Here is a 20,985-nt window from a genome sequence, read left to right on the forward strand (position 1 = left end):
TTAGGCTCTTTTCTATAAAACATTTGATTGAGGCTTTTTCTTTCTTTTTTTAAAAACAGATGAGCATGGTTGATATTGCCAGGCTCAACAAGAGCAGCTCTTCTGCTGAGGAAAGTGGACAAGATGTCCTGGAGAACACATTTTCTCAGAAGCATAAAGAACTATCCACTTTATTGTTGGAAATGAAAGAAGCCCAAGAGGAGATTGCATTCCTTAAGTTGCAGCTTCAAGGCAAAAGGGCAGACGGTGACCCTGAGGTCCCTGACCAAAAAGAAATGAAACAGACAGAGAGTGAAGGAATACCTCCAGTTAAAATGACAGTATTGCTTGAAGATACAGGGCAACATTTTCCCCCCATGCCAAATGAAGGGAGCGGTCTTCCAACAACTGAGAAAGAAGAACAGATAAACACTAAATACCAACACAGAACATCTGAGGAAATATCTTTAAGTGACACTGGAATGGAATTAAAATCAGCAAAGCAGGATGATGATGATAAATCCCCTTCTGTGGTATCAGGTATTTGTCAGTATCACCAGGATGAATTGGAAAGGCTAAAAGGTCAAATTTTGGAGCTTGAGCTAAACCTTCATAAAGAAGAAGAGATCTATGAGAAAAATTTAGATGAGAAAGCTAAGGAAATAGGCAGCCTAACCCAGCTGATTGAAGAGTTTAAGAAAAATGCTGAAAACACCAATAGTGCATTCACTGCTTTGTCTGAAGAAAGAGACCAACTTCTTTCTCAGGTGAAGGAACTTAGTGTGGTAACGGAACTGAGGGCTCAGGTACAGCAACTGGAAGTGAACCTTGCAGAAGCAGAAAGGCAAAAAAGACTTGACTATGAAAGCCAGACTGCTCATCACAACTTGCTCACTGAACAGATCCACAGTCTCAGCATAGAAGCCAAAACTAAAGATGTAAAGATTGAAGTTTTACAGAACGAACTTGATGATGTGCAGGTTCAGTTTTCCGAGCAGAGTACAGTGATCAAAAGCCTGCAGAGCCAGCTGCAGAAGAAGGAAAGTGAAGTGCTCGAGGGGGCAGACCGTGAGCGGGATATCTCAAATAAGGTGGAAGAACTTTTACAGGCTCTTTCACAGAAGGAACTTGAAATAGCAAAAATGGACCAACTCTTACTAGAGAAAAAGAAAGATGTGGAAATCCTCCAACAAACCATCAAGGAGAAGGATCAGCAAGTGACAGAAATCAGCTTTAGTATGATGGAGAAAATGGTTCAGCTTAATGAAGAGAAGTTTTCTCTTGGGGTTGAAATTAAGACTCTTAAAGAACAGCTGAATTTATTATCCAGAGCTGAAGAGGCCAAAAAAGAGCAGGTGGAAGAAGATAAAGAAACTGTTTCTGGCATTAAACAGAATTATGATGAGCTGAACCCAGTAGGGCTAATAAGTAAAGAAGAACTTCAGTATGAATTAGACCTTGTAAAGAAAGAAAGTGAGCAGAGAAAAAGAAAGCTCCAGGCTGCTCTTGTTAACAGAAAGGAACTTCTACAGAGAGTCAGTAGATTAGAAGAGGAATTGGCCAAAGTGAAAGATGAACCCAGGAAAGACACCCCACTCAGTGAGAGTGAGAGGAGGGAAATGGAGGAAGATAAAGAAAGCAAAAAAGACTCAGAAAAATGTATGACTTCTAAGTGCCGAGAAATAGAAATGGTAATATCTTTAAAACAGGTAATATCTGAGAAGGAAGTGGAACTAGAGCAGATAAGGAAGGATTTGGAAGAAAAGGCAGCAGCTGAAGAACAGTTACAGGCTGTGGTCAAACAGATGAATCAGAATTTGCAAGAGAAGACAAACCAAATAGATCTGCTCCAAGCAGAAATCATTGAAAACCAAACAGTTATCCAAAAGTTAACCACAGGTAACAAGGATGCAGGTGATGGAGAGTCAGCAGCACCTGTAAAAGTAGCAGCAGCCATCAGTCCACTTGGTGCAGGTAGTGGAGAACACTGGAAACCAGAACTGGAAGAAAAAATAGTGGACCTTGAAAAAGAAAAGGAGCAACTTCAAAAGAAGCTACAGGAAGTATTAACCTCTCGCAAGGTGATTCTAAAAAAGGCACAGGAGAAAGAAAGACATCTTCGGGAGGAGCTCAAGCATCAGAAAGATGACTATAATCGCTTGCAAGAACAGTTTGATGAGCAAAGCAAGGAAAATGAGAACATTGGGGACCAACTAAGGCAACTACAGATTCAAGTAAAGGAATCTTCGGACAGAAAACTCCCAGGCAGTGGCCAGCAGGTTCCAGATTCTCCCACTCAAGGTTTAGAAGAACCTTTATTCAAAGCCACAGAGCAGCAACCTGCTCAACCTGCTTCAGAGTCTGACTTGTACCCAGACTGGCCTTCTCATCCTGGAGATACAAATGGTCTGCAGGGCAATACTGCTATTGCCCAGATTAAGACACAGCTGAAAGAAACAGAGACTGAGAAAGAAGAGTTAGAGTTGAAGGTTAGCTCTACAATAAGTGAGCTGACTAAAAAATCAGAAGAGGTATTTCAGTTACAAGAGCAGATAAATAAACAGAATTTAGAAATCCAGAGTCTGAAGGCAGCGTCCCATGAAGCTGAAGCCCACACAGAAAGCCTGAGGCAACAACTGGAAAGCAGTCAACTAGAAATCACTGGATTAGAACATTTAAGAGAATTACAGCCTGAACTAGATGAACTGCAAAAACTCATAAGCAAAAAAGAAGAAGAAGTTAGATACCTTTCTGGACAGCTTAGTGAGAAGGAAACAGCCCTTACTAAAGTACAGACAGAGATAACAGAACAAGAGGATTTAGTGAAGGCTCTGCATACAGAACTGGAAATGCAAGCCAAAGAACATGATGAGAAGATAAAGCAGTTACAGGTGGAGCTTTGTGAAATGAAGCAGAAACCAGAAGAGACTGGAGAAGAAAGTAAAGCAAAGCAACAAATACAGAGGAAACTGCAAGCTGCCCTTATTTCCCGAAAAGAAGTACTAAAAGAAAACAAACGTCTCCAAGAGGAGTTGTCTTTGGCCAGAGATAACATTGAACATCTCACCCAGTCTCTGGCAGATGTGGAAAACCAAGTTTCTGCTCAAAATAAAGAGAAAGATATATTCTTAGGCAAGTTAGCTCTTTTTCAGGAAGAAAGAGACAAACTCATTGCAGAAATGGACATATCTTTAATGGAAAATCAAAGTCTCAATGGTTCTTGTGAAAGTCTGAAATTAGCTCTGGAGGGTCTTACTGAAGACAAGGAAAACTTAGTGAAAGAAATTGAATCTTTGAAATGTTCTAAGATTGCAGAAATAACAGAGTGGCAAGAGAAACACAAAGAGTTACAAAAGGAATATGAAATTCTTCTGCAGTCCTATGAGAATGTTAGTAATGAGGCAGAAAGGATTCAGCATGTGGTAGAAACTGTGAGGCAAGAGAAGCAAGAACTATACGGCAAGTTAAGAAGCACAGAAGGAAACAAGAAAGAAACAGAAAAGCAGTTGCAGGAAGCTAAACAGGAAATGGAGGAGATGAAAGAAAAGATGAGAAAGTTTGCTAAATCTAAACAGCAGAAAATCCTAGAGTTGGAAGAAGAGAATGAGAGGCTTAGAGCAGAGGTACACCCTGCAGGAGGTACATCTAAAGATAGTATGGAAGCACTTCTTTCTTCCAATTCTGACATGAAGGAGGAACTAGAAAGGGTCCAAACAGAGTATAAAACCCTTTCTAAGGAGTTTGAGGCTTTAATGATGGAGAAGGACTCTTTAAGTGAAGAGGTTCAGGATTTAAAGCATCAGATAGAAGGTAATGTATCCAAACAAGCTAGCCTGGAGGCCACTGAGAAACATGATAACCGGATGGTTGTCACTGAAGAGGCAACCCAGTCTGCTCCAGGTGAGGCCCATGAGCAAAGCTCTCCAAGTATGAACCCAAGGTCTGAAAATTCAGAATCCATTCATTCAGAGAACAGTGCCAAGCCTGATATAAGTGAGAATGTCAGCTTACATGATGAAATTAATAATTACCTACAGCAGATGGATCAGCTCAAAGAAAGAATCACTGAATTAGAGGAGGACAAGCAGAAAGACAAGGAATTTAGCCAGACTTTAGAAAATGAGAGAGCTGCTTTATTGAGTCAAATATCAGCTAAGGATGCTGAACTAAGAATGCTTCAGGAAGAAGTAACCAAAATAAACTCATTAAATCAGCAAATCCAAGAAGAACTTGCCAGAGTTACCAAGCTAAAGGAGACAGCAGAGGAAGAGAAAGATGATTTGGAAGAGAGGCTTATGAATCAATTAGCAGAACTTAATGGAAGCATTGGGAATTATTATCAGGATGTTACAGATGCCCAAATCAAAAATGAACTACTAGAATCTGAAATGCAGAACCTTAAAAAGTGTGTGAGTGAATTGGAAGAAGAAAAGCAGCAGTTAGTCAAGGAGAAAACTAAGGTGGAATCAGAAATACGAAAGGAATATATGGAGAAAATACAAGGTGCTCAGAAAGGGCCTGGCAATAAAAGTCATGCAAAGGAACTTCAGGAGCTGTTAAAAGAAAAACAGCAAGAAGTAAAGCAGCTGCAGAAGGATTGCATTAGGTACCAAGAGAAAATCAGTGCTCTGGAGAGAACTGTTAAGGCCTTAGAATTTGTTCAGACTGAGTCCCAAAAAGATTTGGAAATAACCAAAGAAAATCTGGCTCAAGCCAATGAACATCGCAAGAAGGCAGAAACAGAATTAGCTAGCTTCAAAGTACTGCTAGATGACACTCAAAGTGAAGCAGCAAGGGTCCTAGCAGACAATTTCAAGTTGAAAAAGGAGCTTCAGTCAAATAAAGAATCAGTTAAAAGCCAAATGAAACAAAAGGATGAAGATCTTGAGCGAAGACTGGAGCAGGTAGAGGAGAAACACCTGAAAGAGAAGAAGAATATGCAAGAGAAACTGGATGCTTTGCATAGAGAAAAAGTCCACTTAGAAGAGACATTTGGAGAGATTCAGGTTACTTTGAACAAGAAAGACAAGGAAGTTAAGCAACTTCAGGAAAACTTGGATAGTACTGTGGCCCAGCTTGCAGCTTTCACTAAGAGCATGTCTTCCCTCCAGGATGATCGGGACAGGGTGATAGATGAAGCCAAGAAATGGGAGAGGAAGTTCAGTGTTGCTATTCAAACCAAAGAAGAAGAAATTAGACTTAAAGAAGAGAATTTCAGTGTTCTAAAGGATCAGCTTAGGCAGATGTCCATCCACATGGAGGAATTGAAGATCAACATTTCCAGGTAAATGAATGATGACTTTTTTTGCTCTTCCAAAGGTAATTGAAGGCAAAGGAAGTCTCTATTTAAACTATTTCTATTCCCTTTAATATTATGGGACTGATTTTGGTTTAAATTCTCCCTGAAGATGTATTCCCTCTCACTTCTGTCTCTCTCGCTCTCTTGCAAATGACTTACAAATGACTTTCTGCTACAACTTGTATTAACATGAAAAATTTACATCTGCTTCTCTACCCATCTTTCTATTGAGAGATCTCTTAGATTTCTTCCTTTCTTCTCATTTCCATTATCCTTGTCTGAATTTTTACCATAGTACATATTATTGTACTCTCAAATTACTGCCTTAGCCTCTGAAACGATCTCCTCTTTTCTCTTCCTCATATTCCACATAAATTCATACTGCATATGCCTGCTAGAGTTACTTTCTTCAAACTCCAATTTTATATCACTTTTCAAGCTCAGGAAATAACAGTGTCCCCCACACTTTGTACTCTCATTTTTAGTAGGATCCTTCTGCTCTGAGACAGGTCTCCTCATTGCCTCTCATACCAAGATTATTCCGTTAAGGGGCCAGACAACAGCTTGTCTAGAGCAAAGAACAAAATTGGGGGCACTTTTTAGAGTGTCCAAGGTCATGTCACTAAATTAGCAACATACTGTGGAGTTTATTTTTATACGAATTCTTAGGTGCAATATACCTTTAATACAGAACATTCAGTAGAGCTAATACCTCTTTATTAAAAAGATGAACACCTTCAATTATGAATATTTATTCACTTGTAGATCTGAGTACATGTTTTAGTATGTGTTCCTTAGGCATCAAGTACTTTTCCCTTGAAATCTGTAATTAATGACCTTCTCTCTTTTTCTAGGCTTGAACATGACAAGCAGATTTGGGAGTCCAAAGCTCAGACAGAAGTCCAGCTTCAGCAGAAGATCTGTGATACTCTACAGGGAGAAAATAAAGAACTTTTTTCCCAGCTAGAAGAGACTCAACATCTATACCATAGTTCTCAGGATGAATTAGCTAAGTTGGAATCAGAAATGAAGATTCTCAGAGACCAGTCAACTGATTTAAATAACTCTTTAGAAAAATATAAGGAAAATAAAGAAAATTTGGAAGGGATCATAAAGCAGCAAGAGGCTGATATCCAAAATTGTAAGTTCAGTTATGAACAGCTAGAGACAGATCTTCAGGCCTCCAGACAACTGACCAGTAGGCTGCATGAAGAAATAAACATGAAAGAGCAGAAGATTATAAGCCTGCTTTCTGCCAAGGAACAGGCAGTCCAAGTAGTTGCTGAACTGCATCAGCAGCATGACAAAGAAATTAAAGAATTGGAAAATCTGCTGTCCCAGGAGGAAGAGGAGAATACTGTTTTAGAAGAAGAGAACAAAAAAGCTGTTGACAAAACCAATCAGCTTATGGAAACACTGAAAAACATGAAAAAGGAGAACATGCAACAGAAGGCTCAGTTGAATTCCTTTGTTAAATCCATGTCTTCTCTCCAGGATGACCGAGACCGTATAGTAGGTGACTACCAACAGCTGGAAGAGCGACATCTCTCTGTGATCTTGGAAAAAGACCAACTCATCCAGGATGCTGCTACTGAGAATAATAAGCTGAAGGAAGAAATTCGATGCTTGAGAAGTCATATGGATGATCTCAATTCTGAGAATGCCAAGCTCAATGCAGAACTGATCCAATATAGAGAAGACCTGAACCAAGTGATATCAAGGAAGGACTGTCAGCAAAAGCAGCTCCTTGAAGCTCAACTTCAGCAGACTAAGGAGGTGAAAAGTGAGTATGCTAAATTAGAAGAAAAGCTCAAGGAGTCTGAGGAAGCAAAGGAGGAGCTGCAGAGGTTCTCTCTTGCCCTACAGGAGGAGAAACGAGGTTTATCTAAAGAGATTGAGAACTTAAAAGTATCTCTATCCCAACTAAAGAAACAATTGACAGCCTTGCAAGAAGAAGGTACTTTAGGAATATTCCAGGCCCAATTAAAAGCAAAAGAAGGAGAGGTAGAGAAGTTAAATACTACCCTTTCTTTGTCTCAGAAGAGAATTACAGAACTGGAAGAGGAATTGGTTCGTGTTCAGAAGGAAGCTGCCAAAAAGGTAGGTGAAATTGAAGATAAACTGAAGAAAGAATTAAAGCATCTTCATCATGATGCAGGGATAATGCGAAATGAAACTGAAACAGCAGAAGAGAGGGTGGCGGAGCTAGCAAGAGATCTGGTAGAGATGGAACAGAAGTTACTCATGGTCACCGAAGAAAATAAAGGTCTCACAGCACAAATCCAGTCTTTTGGAAGGTCAATGAGTTCCCTACAAGATAGTAGAGATCATGCCAATGAGGAAGTTGAGGAACTGAAAAAGAAATATGAGGCCAGTCTGAAGGAGTTGGCACAGCTGAGAGAAGAGCAAGGCCTCTTAAGCAAAGAGAGAGATGTTCTTGTTTCTAAAGCTGCGTTTCCAGTTAACACCACTGAGGATAACAGCTTGCCCCACCTTGAGAAACTTAACCAACAGCTTCTATCCAAAGATGACCAACTGCTTCACTTGTCCTCACAACTAGAAGACTCTTACAACCAAGTGCAGTCCTTTTCCAAGGCTATGGCCAGTCTACAGAATGAGAGAGATCGCCTGTTGAGTGAACTGGACAAATTCCGCAAGTCGGAGGAAGGGAAGCAGAGGTCTGCAGCCCCACCTTCAACCAGCCCAGATGAAGTACAGAGTTTAAAAAAAGCTATGTCATCACTTCAAAATGACCGAGACCGACTAGTGAGTATCTAGATTTCTCTTTCCAATCTTCTTTTGAGAGTTTTTGAAACTTTCTTTAAATTGATTTTCATTTTTATAGAAAATGATAAAAAAAATTTATTCATATTATCTGGGCATTCTAGGACGATTCAAACCTCTTAGCCTGGGTTTAATACCCTATAGTTTGTTTTTGCCTCTCTTTCCAGCATCCTCTTTTACTGCTTCTCTACTCATCCTCTTCATTTCAGCCAAACTGATTTACTCACCCACAAACTGATCTACTTACCCACGTTATTGTCCTCTGAACCAAAATGTCCTCTCCATTTTCCTTTTTTGGGCACATATTTCCTACTCTTTAAAGGTTGCCCCAGAGCTCAAATCCTCTGGCTATATTTCCAGACCGCTTGATTGTCTATTACCTTCTGTCTGTACTTCCCTAGTGCTTTTCTTTTCCTTTGTCCCATATTGCCTTGATATATATGGGTGTGTGTGTATGTGTGTGTGTGTTTAATTTCTATACCCTTATTTTTTATTTCCACAATTAAATTGTAAACTCTTGGTAAATGTGTCATGTCTTATACTTGTTCATATTTCCCATGGTTTTTAGCAGAAGGGTATTTAATCATATGGTAGATAATCAAAAATTGATGTATATTCTCTATATGTGTTGTTACTGAAAACACTTTTCTCTATTTTGTGAAATTGTCGTGTAGGGAAATTATAGGAACTTTTGAGACTGAGGCTTTTATATCTGCCATGAACAAGTCATAAAGCCTAGGCAGGGTTATAAATCACATGAAGGCCTGACAGTCTGACTCAATGATATTGCATACAGGCTCTGCTACAGCCGCTGAGGCCCTTCTGCATACTTACTGAATGTATTGTTAATTGTCCATCAAATCTTCTTTTCCACATATCTTGTTCTCAGTCTGTCTCATGAGCATTGAAGTTTCTAGTCTCTTAGCCACTGGCTGCATGTACAATAACTTATTTCAATCACTATCAGTTTAAACATTTAGCCTAGGCCAGCAGTTTGTCACCTCTGCCTACACTATGCTTCCTTTCCCTCAGGACCACCCAAGAGATGAGCTAGGTCTGAACGGAGCTTAGGTGACTTTGGTTTTCTTTATGTAATTAGTCAAAGGGAAGTTTCGCAAATAAAGTCCGAGGGTCTAAGTGGCAAGGAGTTAACCCAGGGGATTCTAGGATTCTACTAGGGCATGACAAACAACTCTGAAAACATTCTGGAGTTTTCATATGTGTTCAAACCTCCTTAGGATTTTCCCTACCTAAAGGCTGTAGAGCAAATCTCTAGAGGTGCCTTTTTGTTTGTCTATACTTATTTCAGTCTGAAAATGATTTGAGGTAGCATATAAAGATATGAACAGTTTTTCAAGGTAATATAAGGTGAGGAACTGGGAAGGAAAAGAAAATTAGGATCTGAGAGAAAAAGATTAAACCAGAAGTAAGTTTAGTTTAGGAGTAAACTTATCCCAAAGGGCTATCACAATATCCTATTAGAAAGATGGACCACTAATTTTGCTCTGAGGTCTGGCAGCCATCAGAAGTATGGAATTTTAAAACCTTGTGTATGAATTGCAGTGTCCATATTTTAGGGAAAAGGAAGAAAGTAAAACTACTTGGAACAGATAAGAATAGTTATTCTTTAAGTATTGAGGCCTGTAAGAAATTTCTTCTGTGTTTCCATAGGGAGGTCACTATGAAGTTATGAAACATTCTTTACTTCTCTACAGTAAATATAATAATTGTTTTATAGGATTTTTATTTAGCTGTCCCTTGATGTAAGTGCATAGCAAAAGAATTTTGAGTAATTCACTGAAGTTACCTCTGCAAGTGGCTAAAATGCAGTTCCAGACACACAGCTTTGTGATGATCTGCTCTATTCCAAAGGTAACATTTAGAGTATCTGGACTAGAGGAGTGAGTGGATTGCATAAAGAATATATGTTTGCTTTAAAACAAAACAAAAATATGTTTTTATTTTAGTTTTGGGTTAAAAGATAAAGCTATACACATATATTTGATGAGTCACTAAATTCTACAATGTTTGATAAGAAAAACAAACAGTAGCATTCCCAACCCTGTTTCTCCTTCTTCTGAGGCAATCTGCTTTCAACCCTTTTAATTTGTTATTTTGGTGTTTCCTCAGTAGCTAAATATCATTTTTTTTTTAACATCTTTATTGGAGTATAATTGCTTTATAATGGTATGTTAGTTTCAGCTTCACAACAAAATGAATCAGTTATATATATACATATATTCCCATATCTCTTCCCGCTTGCGTCTCCCTCCCTCCCACCCTCCCTATCCCACCCCTCCAGGCGGTCACAAAGCACCGAGCTGATCTCCCTGTGCTATGCGGCTGCTTCCCACTAGCTATCTACCTTACGTTTGGTAGTGTATATATGTCCATGCCTCTCTCTCGCTTTGTCACCGTTTACCCTTCCCCCTCCCCATAGCCTCAAGTCCATTCTCTAGTAAGTCTGTGTCTTTATTCCTGTTTCACCCCTAGGTTTTTCATGACATTTTTTTTTTTTTAAATTCCATATATATGTGTTAGCATACGGTATTTGTCTCTCTCTTTCTGACTTACTTCACTCTGTATGACAGACTCTAGGTCTATCCACCTCATTACAAATAGCTCAATTTCGTCTCTTTTCATGGCTGAGTAATATTCCATTGTATATATGTGCCACATCTTCTTTATCCATTCATCCGATGATGGACACTTAGGTTGTTTCCATCTCTGGGCTATTGTAAATAGAGCTGCAATGAACATTTTGGTACATGACTCTTTTTGAATTATGGTTTTCTCAGGGTATATGCCCAGTAGTGGGATTGCTGGGTCATATGGTAGTTCTATTTGTAGCTTTTTAAGGAACCTCCATACTGTTCTCCACAGTGGCTGTATCAATTTACATTCCCACCAACAGTATAAGAGGGTTCCCTTTTCTCCACACCCTCTCCAGCATTTATTGTTTCTAGATTTTTTTGATGATGGCCATTCTGACTGGTGTGAGATGATATCTCATTGTAGTTTTGATTTGCATTTCTCTCATGATTAGTGATGTTGAGCATTCTTTCATGTGTTTGTTGGCACTCTGTATATCTTCTTTGGAGAAATGTCTATTTAGGTCTTCTGCCCATTTTTGGATTGGGTTGTTTGTTTTTTTGTTATGGAGCTGCATGAGCTGCTTATAAATTTTGGAGATCAATCCTTTGTCAGTTGCTTCATTTGCAAATATTTTCTCCCATTCTGAGGGTTGTCTTTTGGTCTTCTTTATGGTTTCCTTTGCTGCGCAAAAGCTTTTAAGTTTCATTAGGTCCCATTTGTTTACTCTTGTTTTTATTTCCATTTCTCTAGGAGGTGGGTCAAAAAGGACCTTGCTGTGATTTATGTCATAGAGTGTTCTGCCTATGTTTTCCTCTAAGAGTTTGATAGTTTCTGGCCTTACATTTAGATCTTTAATCCATTTTGAGCTTATTTTTGTGTATGGTGTTAGGGAGTGATCTAATTTCATACTTTTACATGTAGCTGTCCAGTTTTCCCAGCACCACTTATTGAATAGGCTGTCCTTTCTCCACTGTACATTTCTGCCTCCTTTGTCAAAGATAAGGTGACCATATGTGCGTGGGTTTATCTCTGGGCTTTCTACCCTGTTCCATTGATCTATCTTTCTGTTTTTGTGCCAGTACCATATGGTCTTGATAACTGTAGCTTTGTAGTATAGTCTGAAGTCTGGGAGCCTGATTCCTCCAGTTCCTTCTTTCGTTCTCAAGATTGCTTTGGCTATTCGGGGTCTTTTGTGTTTCCATACAAATTGCAAAATTTTTTGTTCTAGTTCTGTGAAAAATGCCAGTGGTAGTTTGATAGGGATTGCATTGAATCTATAGATTGCTTTCGGTAGTAGAGTCATTTTCACAATGTTGATTCTTCCAATCCAAGAACATGGTATATCTCTCCATCTATTTGTATCGTCTTTAATTTCTTTCATCAGTGTCTTATAATTTTCTGCATACAGATCTTTTGTCTCCTTAGGTAGGTTTATTCCTAGATATTTTATTCTTTTTGTTGCAATGGTAAATGGGAGTATTTTCTTGATTTCACTTTCAGATTTTTCATCATTAGTATATAGGAATGCCAGAGATTTCTGTGCATTAATTTTGTATCCTGCCACTTTACCAAATTCATTGATTAGCTCTAGTAGTTTTCTGGTAGCATCTTTAGGGTTCTCTATGTATAGGATCATGTCATCTGCAAACAGTGACAGCTTTACTTCTTCTTTTCCGATTTGGATTCCTTTTATTTCCTTTTCTTCTCTGATTGCTGTGGCTAAAACTTCCAAAACTATGTTGAATAAGAGTGGTGAGAGTGGGCAACCTTGTCTTGTTCCTGATCTTAGTGGAAATGCTTTCAGTTTTTCACCATTGAGAATGATGTTTGCTGTGGGCTTGTCATATATGGCCTTTATTATGTTGAGGAAAGTTCCCTCTATGCCTACTTTCTGCAGGGTTTTTATCATAAATGGGTGTTGAATTTTGTCAAAAGCTTTCTCTGCATCTATTGAGATGATCATATGGTTTTTCTCCTTCAGTTTGTTAATATGGTTTATCACATTGATAGATTTGCGTATATTGAAGAATCCTTGCATTCCTGGAATAAACCCCACTTGATCATGGTGTATGATCCTTTTAATGTGCTGTTGGATTCTGTTTGCTAGTATTTTGTTGAGGATTTTTGCATCTATGTTCATCAGTGATATTGGCCTGTAGTTTTCTTTCTTTGTGACATCCTTGTCTGGTTTTGGTATCAAGGTGATGGTGGCCTCGTAGAAGGAGTTTGGGAGTGTTCCTCCCTCTGCTATATTTTGGAAGAGTTTGAGAAGGATAGGTGTTAGCTCTTCTCTAAATGTTTGATAGAATTCGCCTGTGAAGCCATCTGGTCCTGGGCTTTTCTTTGTTGGAAGATTTTTAATCACAGTTTCAATTTCAGTGCTTGTGATTGGTCTGTTCATATTTTCTATTTCTTCCTGATTCAGTCTTCGCAGGTTGTGCATTTCTAAGAATTTGTCCATTTCTTCCAGATTGTCCATTTTATTGGCATAGAGTTGCTTGTAGTAATCTCTCATGATCTCTTTTATTTCTGCAGTGTCAGTTGTTACCTCTCCTTTTTCATTTCTAATTCTATTGATTTGAGTCTTCTCCCTTTTTTTCTTGATGAGCCTGGCTAGTGGTTTATCTATTTTGTTTATCTTCTCAAAGAACCAGCTTTTAGTTTTATTGATCTTTGCTATTGTTTCCTTCATTTCTTTTTCATTTATTTCTGATCTGATTTTTATAATTTCTTTCCTTCTGCTAGCTTTGGGGTTTTTTTGTTCTTCTTTCTCTAATTGCTTGAGGTGCAAGGTTAGGTTGTTTATTCGAGATGTTTCCTGCTTCTTAAGGTGGGCTTGTATTGCTATAAACTTCCCCCTTAGAACTGCTTTTGCTGCATCCCACAGGTTTTGGGTCGTTGTGTCTCCATTGTCATTTGTTTCCAGGTATTTTTTGATTTCCTCTTTGATTTCTTCAGTGATCACTTCATTATTAAGTAGTGTATTGTTTAGCCTCCATGTGTTTGTATTTTTTACAGATCTTTTCCTGTAATTGATATCTAGTCTCATGGCGTTGTGGTCAGAAAAGATACTTGATACAATTTCAATTTTCTTAAATTTACCAAGGCTTGATTTGTGACCCAAGATATGATCTATCCTGGAGAATGTTCCATGAGCACTTGAGAAAAATGTGTATTCTACTGGTTTTGGATGGAATGTCCTATAAATATCAATTAACTCCATCTCGTTTAATGTATCATTTAAAGCTTGTGTTTCCTTATTTATTTTCATTTTGGATGATCTGTCCATTGGTGAAATTGGGGTGTTAAAGTCCCCTACTATGAATGTGTTACTGTCGATTTCCCCTTTTATGGTTGTCAGTATTTGCCTTATGTATTGAGGTGCACCTATGTTGGGTGCATAAATATTTACAATTGTTATATCTTCCTCTTGGATCGATCCCTTGATCATTATGTAGTGTCCTTCTTTGTCTCTTCTAATAGTCTTTGTTTTAAAGTCTATTTTGTCTGATATGAGAATTGCTACTCCAGCTTTCTTTTGGTTTCCATTTGCATGAAATACCTTTTTCCATCCCCTTACTTTCAGTCTGTATGTGTCTCTAGGTCTGAAGTGGGTCTCTTGTAGACAGCAAATATATGGGTCTTGTTTTTGTATCCATTCAGCCAATCTGTGTCTTTTGGTGGGAGCATTTAGTCCATTTACATTTAAGGTAATTATCGATATGTGTGTTCCTATTCCCATTTTCTTAATTGTTTTGGGTTCGTTATTGTAGGTCCTTTCCTTCTTTTGTGTTTCTTGCCTAGAGAAGTTCCTTTAGCAGTTGTTGTAGAGCTGGTTTGGTGGTGCTGAACTCTCTCAGCTTTTGCTTGTCTGTAAAGGTTTTAATTTCTCCATCAAATCTGAATGAGATCCTTGCTGGGTAGAGTAATCTTGGTTGCAGGTTTTTCTCCTTCAACACTTTCAATATGTCCTGCCACTCCCTTCTGGCTTGCAGAGTTTCTGCTGAAAGATCAGCTGTTAACCTTATGGGGATTCCCTTGTGTGTTATTTGTTGTTTTTCCCTTGCTGCTTTTAATATGTTTTCTTTGTATTTAATTTTTGACAGTTTGATTAATATGTGTCTTGGCGTATTTCTCCTTGGATTTATCCTGTATGGGACTCTCTGTGCTTCCTGGACTTGATTAACTATTTCTTTTCCCATATTAGGGAAGTTTTCAACTATAATCTCTTCAAATATTTTCTCAGTCCCTTTCTTTTTCTCTTCTTCTTCTGGAACCCCTATAATTCGAATGTTGGTGCGTTTAATGTTGTCCCAGAGGTCTCTGAGACTGTCCTCAGTTCTTTTCATTCTTTTTTCTTTATTCTGCTCTGCAGTAGTTATTTCCACTATTTTATCTTCCAGGTCACTTATCCGTTCTTCTGCCTCAGTTATTCTGCTATTGATCCCATCTAGAGTACTTTTAATTTCATTTATTGTGTTGTTCATCGTTGCTTGTTTCATCTTTAGTTCTTCTAGGTCCTTGTTAACTGATTCTTGCAATTTGTCCATTCTATTGTCCATTCTATCTCCAAGATTTCGGATCAACCTTACTATCATTATTCTGAATTCTTTTTCAGGTAGACTGCCTATTTCCTCTTCATTTGTTAGGTCTGGTGGGTTTTTATCTTGCTCCTTCATCTGCTGTGTGTTTTTCTGTCTTTTCATTTTGCTTATCTTACTGTGTTTGGGGTCTCCTTTTTTGCAGGCTGAAGGTTTGTAGTTCCTGTTGTTTTTTGTGTCTGTCCCCAGTGGCTAAGGTTGGTTCAGTGGGTTGTGTAGGCTTCCTGGTGGAGGGTACTAGTGCCTGTGTTCTGGTGGATGAGGCTGGATCTTGTGTTTCTGGTGGGCAGGTCCACGTCTGGTGGTGTGTTTTGGGGTGTCTGTAGACTTACTATGATTTTGGGCAGCCTCTCTGCTAATGGGTGGGGTTGTGTTCCTGTCTTGCTAGTTGTTTGGCATAGGATGTCCAGCACTGTAGCTTGCTGGTCGTTGAGTGAAGCTGGGTGCTGGCGTTGAGATGGAGATCTCTCGGAGATTTTTGCTGTTTGATATTATGTGCAGCTGGGAGGCCTCTTGTGGACCAGTGTCCTGAAGTTGGCTCTCCCACCTCAGAGGCACAGCACTGAATCCTGGCTGCAGCACCAAGAGCCTTTCATCCACAGGGCTCCTTAATTTGGGATGATTCGTTGTCTATTCAGGTATTCCACAGATGCAGGGTATATCAAGTTGATTGTGGAGCTTTAATCCGCTGCTTCTGAGGCTGCTAGGAGAGATTTCCCTTTCTCTTCTTTGTTCTGACAGTTCCCAGGGGCTCAGCTTTGGATTTGGCCCCGCCTGTGCGTGTAGGTCGCCGGAGGGCGTCTGTTCTTTGCTCAGACAGGACGGGGTTAAAGGAGCCGCTGATTCGGAGGCTCTGGCTCACCCAGGCCGGGGGGTAGGGAGGGTCACGGAGTGCGGGGCGGGCCTGCAGCGGCAGAGGCCGGCGTGACGCTGCAGCCTGAGGCGCGCCGTGCGCTCTCCCGGGGGAGCCGTCCCTGGATCCCGGGACCCTGGCAGTGGCGGGCTGCACAGGCTCCCCGGAAGGGCGTGTGGCTAGTGACCTGTGTTCGCACACAGGCCTCCTGGCGGCAGCAGCAGCGGCCTTAGCGTCCCATGTCCGTCTCTGGGCTCCGCACTCTTAGCCGCGGCTCGCGCCCGTCCCTGGAGCTCTCTCAAGCAGCGTTCTTAATCCCCTCTCCTCGTGCACCAGGAAACAAAGAGGGACGTAAAAGTCTCTTGCCTCTTTGGCAGGTCCAGACCCCTCCCCGGACTCTCTCCCGGCTAGCCGCGGCGCACCAACGCCCTGCAAGCTGTGTTCACGCCGCCAACCTCAGTCCTCTCCCGGCGCTCCGACAAAAGCCGGAGCCTCAGCTCCCAGTCCCGCCCCCCGGGCGAGCAGACAAGCCTCTCGGCTGGTGAGTGCCGGTCGGCCCGATCCTCTGCGCTGGAATCTGTCTGCTTTGCCCTCCGCACCCCTGTTGCTGTGCTCTCCTCCGCGGCTCCCAAGCTCCCCCACTCCGCCTCCCGAAGTCTCCACCCGCGAAGGGGCTTCCTAGTGTGTGGACACTTTTCCTCCTTCACAGCTCTCTCCCGCTGGTGCAGGACCCGTCCCTATACTTTTGTCTCTGTTTAGTTTTTTCTTTTGCCCTAACCAGGTACGTGGGGGGTTCCTTGCCTTTTGGGAGGTCTGAGGTCTTCTGCCAGCGTTCAGTAGGTGCTCCGTAAGAGTTGTTCCACGCGTAGATGTATTTCTGGTGCATCTGTGGAGAGGAAGGTGATCTCCGCGTCTTACTCTTCCGCCATCTTCCCGGAAGTCCTCTAAATATGTTTATAGTGCATCTTGGCTTTTCATTCTTTGCATTAGCTGTTGACTTTCTTATATGCTAACAGGGTTTAGTTCTCTTTACTCCCTCTTTTTTTCTTTTTTTTTTGGCGGTGTGCGGGCCTCTCACTGTTGTGGCCTCTCCCATTGCGGAGCACAGGCTCTGGACGCGCAGGCTCAGCGGCCTTGGCTCACGGGCCTAACCGCTCTGCGGCATGTGGGATCTTCCCGGACCGGGGCATGAACCCGTGTCCCCTGCATCGGCAGGCAGACTCTTAACCACTGCGCCACCAGGCAAGCCCACTCCCTCTGTTTTCACAGTATACACGTACATTTTCAATATACAACCCCTTCCCCATTGTCCTGATGTAATTTAATTTTAATTTTGATTAAATCAATATTCAATGTCTACATTTTTATGACTACAAATGCTATTAGACCTGAGACATGTGTTACTGTTAGTTTCCTCAACACCTTTGTTTTTCCTGGAGTGAATAACTGTGTTTTTGTTGTTGTTGCTTACTTAGTTTTCTTTGTACTTATCAATGTAATTAACGCCAGATTTACTGCCATTTAATCCACATTTTTCAAGATGTTTATTCCTATCTATTTAGTCTTCAGGAAGAAAATTCTCTTGGAATCTCTTTTTTGCTCTTAAATGAATCAGTTGCCCTGTACTCCTAGGACACAGTTTTCATCTTAGAATATCTCCCTCCATTTCTCTCCTGTGTTAGAGTTCCTGTTTCTTGTATTCCGTGTTTTCCTCATCTTGGTTTTGTGCCATGATGTTGTTGGAATAAATCATTCAGCAGCTCTCTAAGTAAAGATACAGGGGAGGTAAATTTATTGAAAATGTCTTATCTCTTACACCTGATTGATAGTTTGGCTGAGTATAGAATTCTAGGCTGAAAATAATTTCCCTTCAAAATTGTGAAGACATTGGTCTGTTCCCTTTTAGCTTACATTGTGGTTCAGGAGTCTAAAGATATTCTGATCCTTGATCCTTTGTGAGATAGTTCTGTCTCTGTCTCTCTCCCTCTCTCCCTCATCTCTTATCTCTTTCTCTCTCTCTGGAAATACAGCTGGACCTTGAACAACATGGCTTTAAAATGCATGGGTTCACTTATACGTAGATTTTTTTCAGTAGTAAATACTACAGTACTACAGGATCAGTGGGTGGTTGGCTCTGTGGATGCAGAACAGCGGATATATTCAGTAGAAGAACCGCATATATGAAGGGCCAACAATAGTATACATGGATTTTTGACTTCACAGTGGGTGGGTACCCCCACTCCTTCCTTGTTCAAGGGTCAACTGTAAATGGAATCTTTTAGTCTTGTGTGTTCTGACATTTCATGATAATGTATTTTGGTGTGGGTCTATTTTTATCATTCTGTCTAGTCCTTTGAATCTAAGAAGTCATGCTCATCAATTTTGGGCAATTCTTTTGAATTCTATTTTACCATTTTCCCCCATCCTTTTTCTCTATTGCCTGTTTTTCCCTGGAAATCCTGTTGTTTAGGTGTAGGGCCTTCTGGATTGGCTCTATAATTTTCTTACCTTTTTTATTGTTTTTGCTTTACTTTGGGAAGATTTTCTCACGTTCATCATATGCATCCTATATTGAAGTTTTCATTTTTGCTATCATGTTCCTGATTTCTAAAGATTTTTTTTTTCTCATGGATATATATTCTTAATTTATCTCTCCAAGAAGATTGGGGGTATTTTTATTCTTTGAAATTTTTTCATAATAAGTTTTTCTTTATAATTTTAAAATTTCTACTATAATGTTTCTAACTTCCAATATTCTCTTAAGTCTTTGAGTACATGACATTCTTTCTTCTGCTGATGTCTTCTGAATTACTTTTCTTCTAGTTTCTTTTTATCCCTGCTTAATGTTAGCTGTTCTTCAGGTGAGGGTTAATCCTTGGTTTATTCTTCATGTTTGTGGGCAGAGTCTAAAATGTTTGTGGGTGGGACTTAACCAGCTGTGAGTTTCAGTGCATGGTGATCTTGCTGAGATTTTTGAGGGTAGTCCCCATGTTGATATTTTTAGTTCCTCTTGGGTTGGTCAGATTTTCTAGAGAAGACTTCTCAATTTCCCTTATGGACGGTAAAGGCCTGTGTGCCAGCACTCTTCAAGCTAAGAAGGGGAAAGGCTTCAAGCATTCAGAAAGCACACATTCACTTGATCACCCTTGTTTTGGAGCAGTACCCTTACCTTCTACTGTACCTAGTGTTCCATAGTCCAGAGACACTCTTTTAACTTCTTCTAGAGAATAAAATTCTAGTTGTCTGTCAGAGTAACAAAAAGTGTGGAACTGGGACGGTATTTAGGGATATAGTTGTTCTCAAGCAGTTTTCATCGAATCCTCCTTATTTCAGCTATCACCTCCTCCTCCCTACCCCCATCACCATCTTTTCCAGAGGTACTTGGTGCTGTTAATTCCTGAGCCTTTTGAAGAGTCTGCAGAGTAAATTCTATTGGTTCTTGGCTTTTCCTACTGCCAGCTTAAGACTTGCCTTTCCCAGATCTGTTAAGTCAGTTACCATTTATGCATCTCCTTTTCAGCTTCTAAAATTAATTTTGTTGCTGCTGACTCCTCTCTTGTTCTTCTTGTTTTCTATGCTTATAAAATGATGCCTTTATTGTAGCTTTAGTGATGTTTCCAGAGAGGGTGAAAGAGATGTGTGTTCAAGGCCTCTCTCTTTGCCCAGATGTCCTGACATTATTTCTTACTACCAAGCTTTTAAAGAATATTGGGGATAAAGAGTTAGAAGATATATCTGGAATGTAGATAGGCAGTTTTGCTAATTAAAGGCAAGTTCATCATCATCATCACCACCACTAACTTTTATGTGTGGAGTGCATTAATTTTCTCATTGAATTCTCATAATCTTTATGAGGAGTACTATAATTACATTCATTTTATAGGTGAAGGAAATTAAGGCTTAGAAGGTGTGTGGAACATGCATAGCATCACACACTATGTGGGCAGGACAGCTGACTCCAAATTCTAACTGCTCTTAACACTTGGCCTGGGCATCAATGCCTTCTTTATAATCAACATCAGCTAAGCTAGAACTAAGATTGATATTCATGTAAGAAAGTTTAGAAGCCTAGCCAGGGCATATGACTAAATAGAAAGCCAATCTATCTTTACACTTCTTGTTCTAGGGAGTTACCACCCACCAAGAAGCTGTTAAGTCCTTTAAGTCTATCCTATCTCCGAGTTGTAGATCTAGTGTCAACTTAGAACCTCAGGGCCAGTGGGCTGGGGTTGAAGTTGCAGTAGTGGTCAGGCCCTACAGCCTTGATGGCCGCTCCATCAGGAGATTCCCACCAGCCTGGCTGCTTGTATTTCACCATTTTAGGGATTCATGCTGCCATTATGTCAGTGGACTGTTAGGTGCTGGTAGTCAGTTGTGATGTTGACTGACTTAGCAGGGAGGTGCTGCTGACTTACAGCTGAATGAGTGAAATGTGATGAATCACCCTTTTACTTTCCTTTTGGTTAAAGCTGAAGGAATTGAAGAATCTGCAGCAGCAATACTTACAGATTAACCAAGAAATCACTGAGTTACGTCCACTGAAGGCTCAACTTCAGGAGTATCAAGATAAGACAAAAACATTTCAGATTATGCAAGAAGAGCTCAGGCAGGAAAACCTCTCCTGGCAGCATGAGCTGCATCAGCTCAGGTATGGTAATCCCTGCTATTTAACCCTTTTCTTTTAGTTTTTTTTTAATGAAATAATTATAGATTTATGGGAAATTGCAAAAATAGTACAAAGAGCTTTCATGTACCCTTCATGCAGTTTCCCATCACTATAGTACAATTTCAAAACTGGGAAATTGATATTGGTACAATTCAGAGATCTTATGCAGATTTCATACCAATTTGACATTCACTCAAGTATGTATATA

At 40.1% G+C, this 20,985-nt stretch overlaps 2 protein-coding genes across 9 annotated transcripts in view; one reads left to right on the top strand and one right to left on the bottom strand.

Moving 5' to 3' along the window:
• The window catches only part of SLC15A2 (solute carrier family 15 member 2), a 779,020-nt gene that overhangs the window by 211,692 nt on the left and 546,343 nt on the right, over positions 1-20,985 (bottom strand). The gene's annotated exons all lie outside the window — the stretch shown is intronic.
• GOLGB1 (golgin B1) overlaps positions 1-20,985 on the top strand; it is a 93,929-nt gene that overhangs the window by 54,406 nt on the left and 18,538 nt on the right. For all 8 annotated transcript variants that reach the window (XR_007477525.1, XM_033403337.2, XM_033403328.2 and 5 more), the window contains 3 exons: positions 60-5,263; positions 6,133-8,044; positions 20,581-20,759. Coding sequence is in view for 7 of the 8 variants with exons in the window: in XM_033403337.2 (XP_033259228.1) it covers positions 60-5,263; positions 6,133-8,044; positions 20,581-20,759 (7,295 nt within the window). In the remaining variant the exon portion in view is untranslated. The remainder of the gene's footprint in view (positions 1-59; positions 5,264-6,132; positions 8,045-20,580; positions 20,760-20,985) is intronic.

This window comes from Orcinus orca, chromosome 5, assembly GCF_937001465.1.
Source record: "Orcinus orca chromosome 5, mOrcOrc1.1, whole genome shotgun sequence".
Taxonomy (NCBI): domain Eukaryota; kingdom Metazoa; phylum Chordata; class Mammalia; order Artiodactyla; family Delphinidae; genus Orcinus; species Orcinus orca.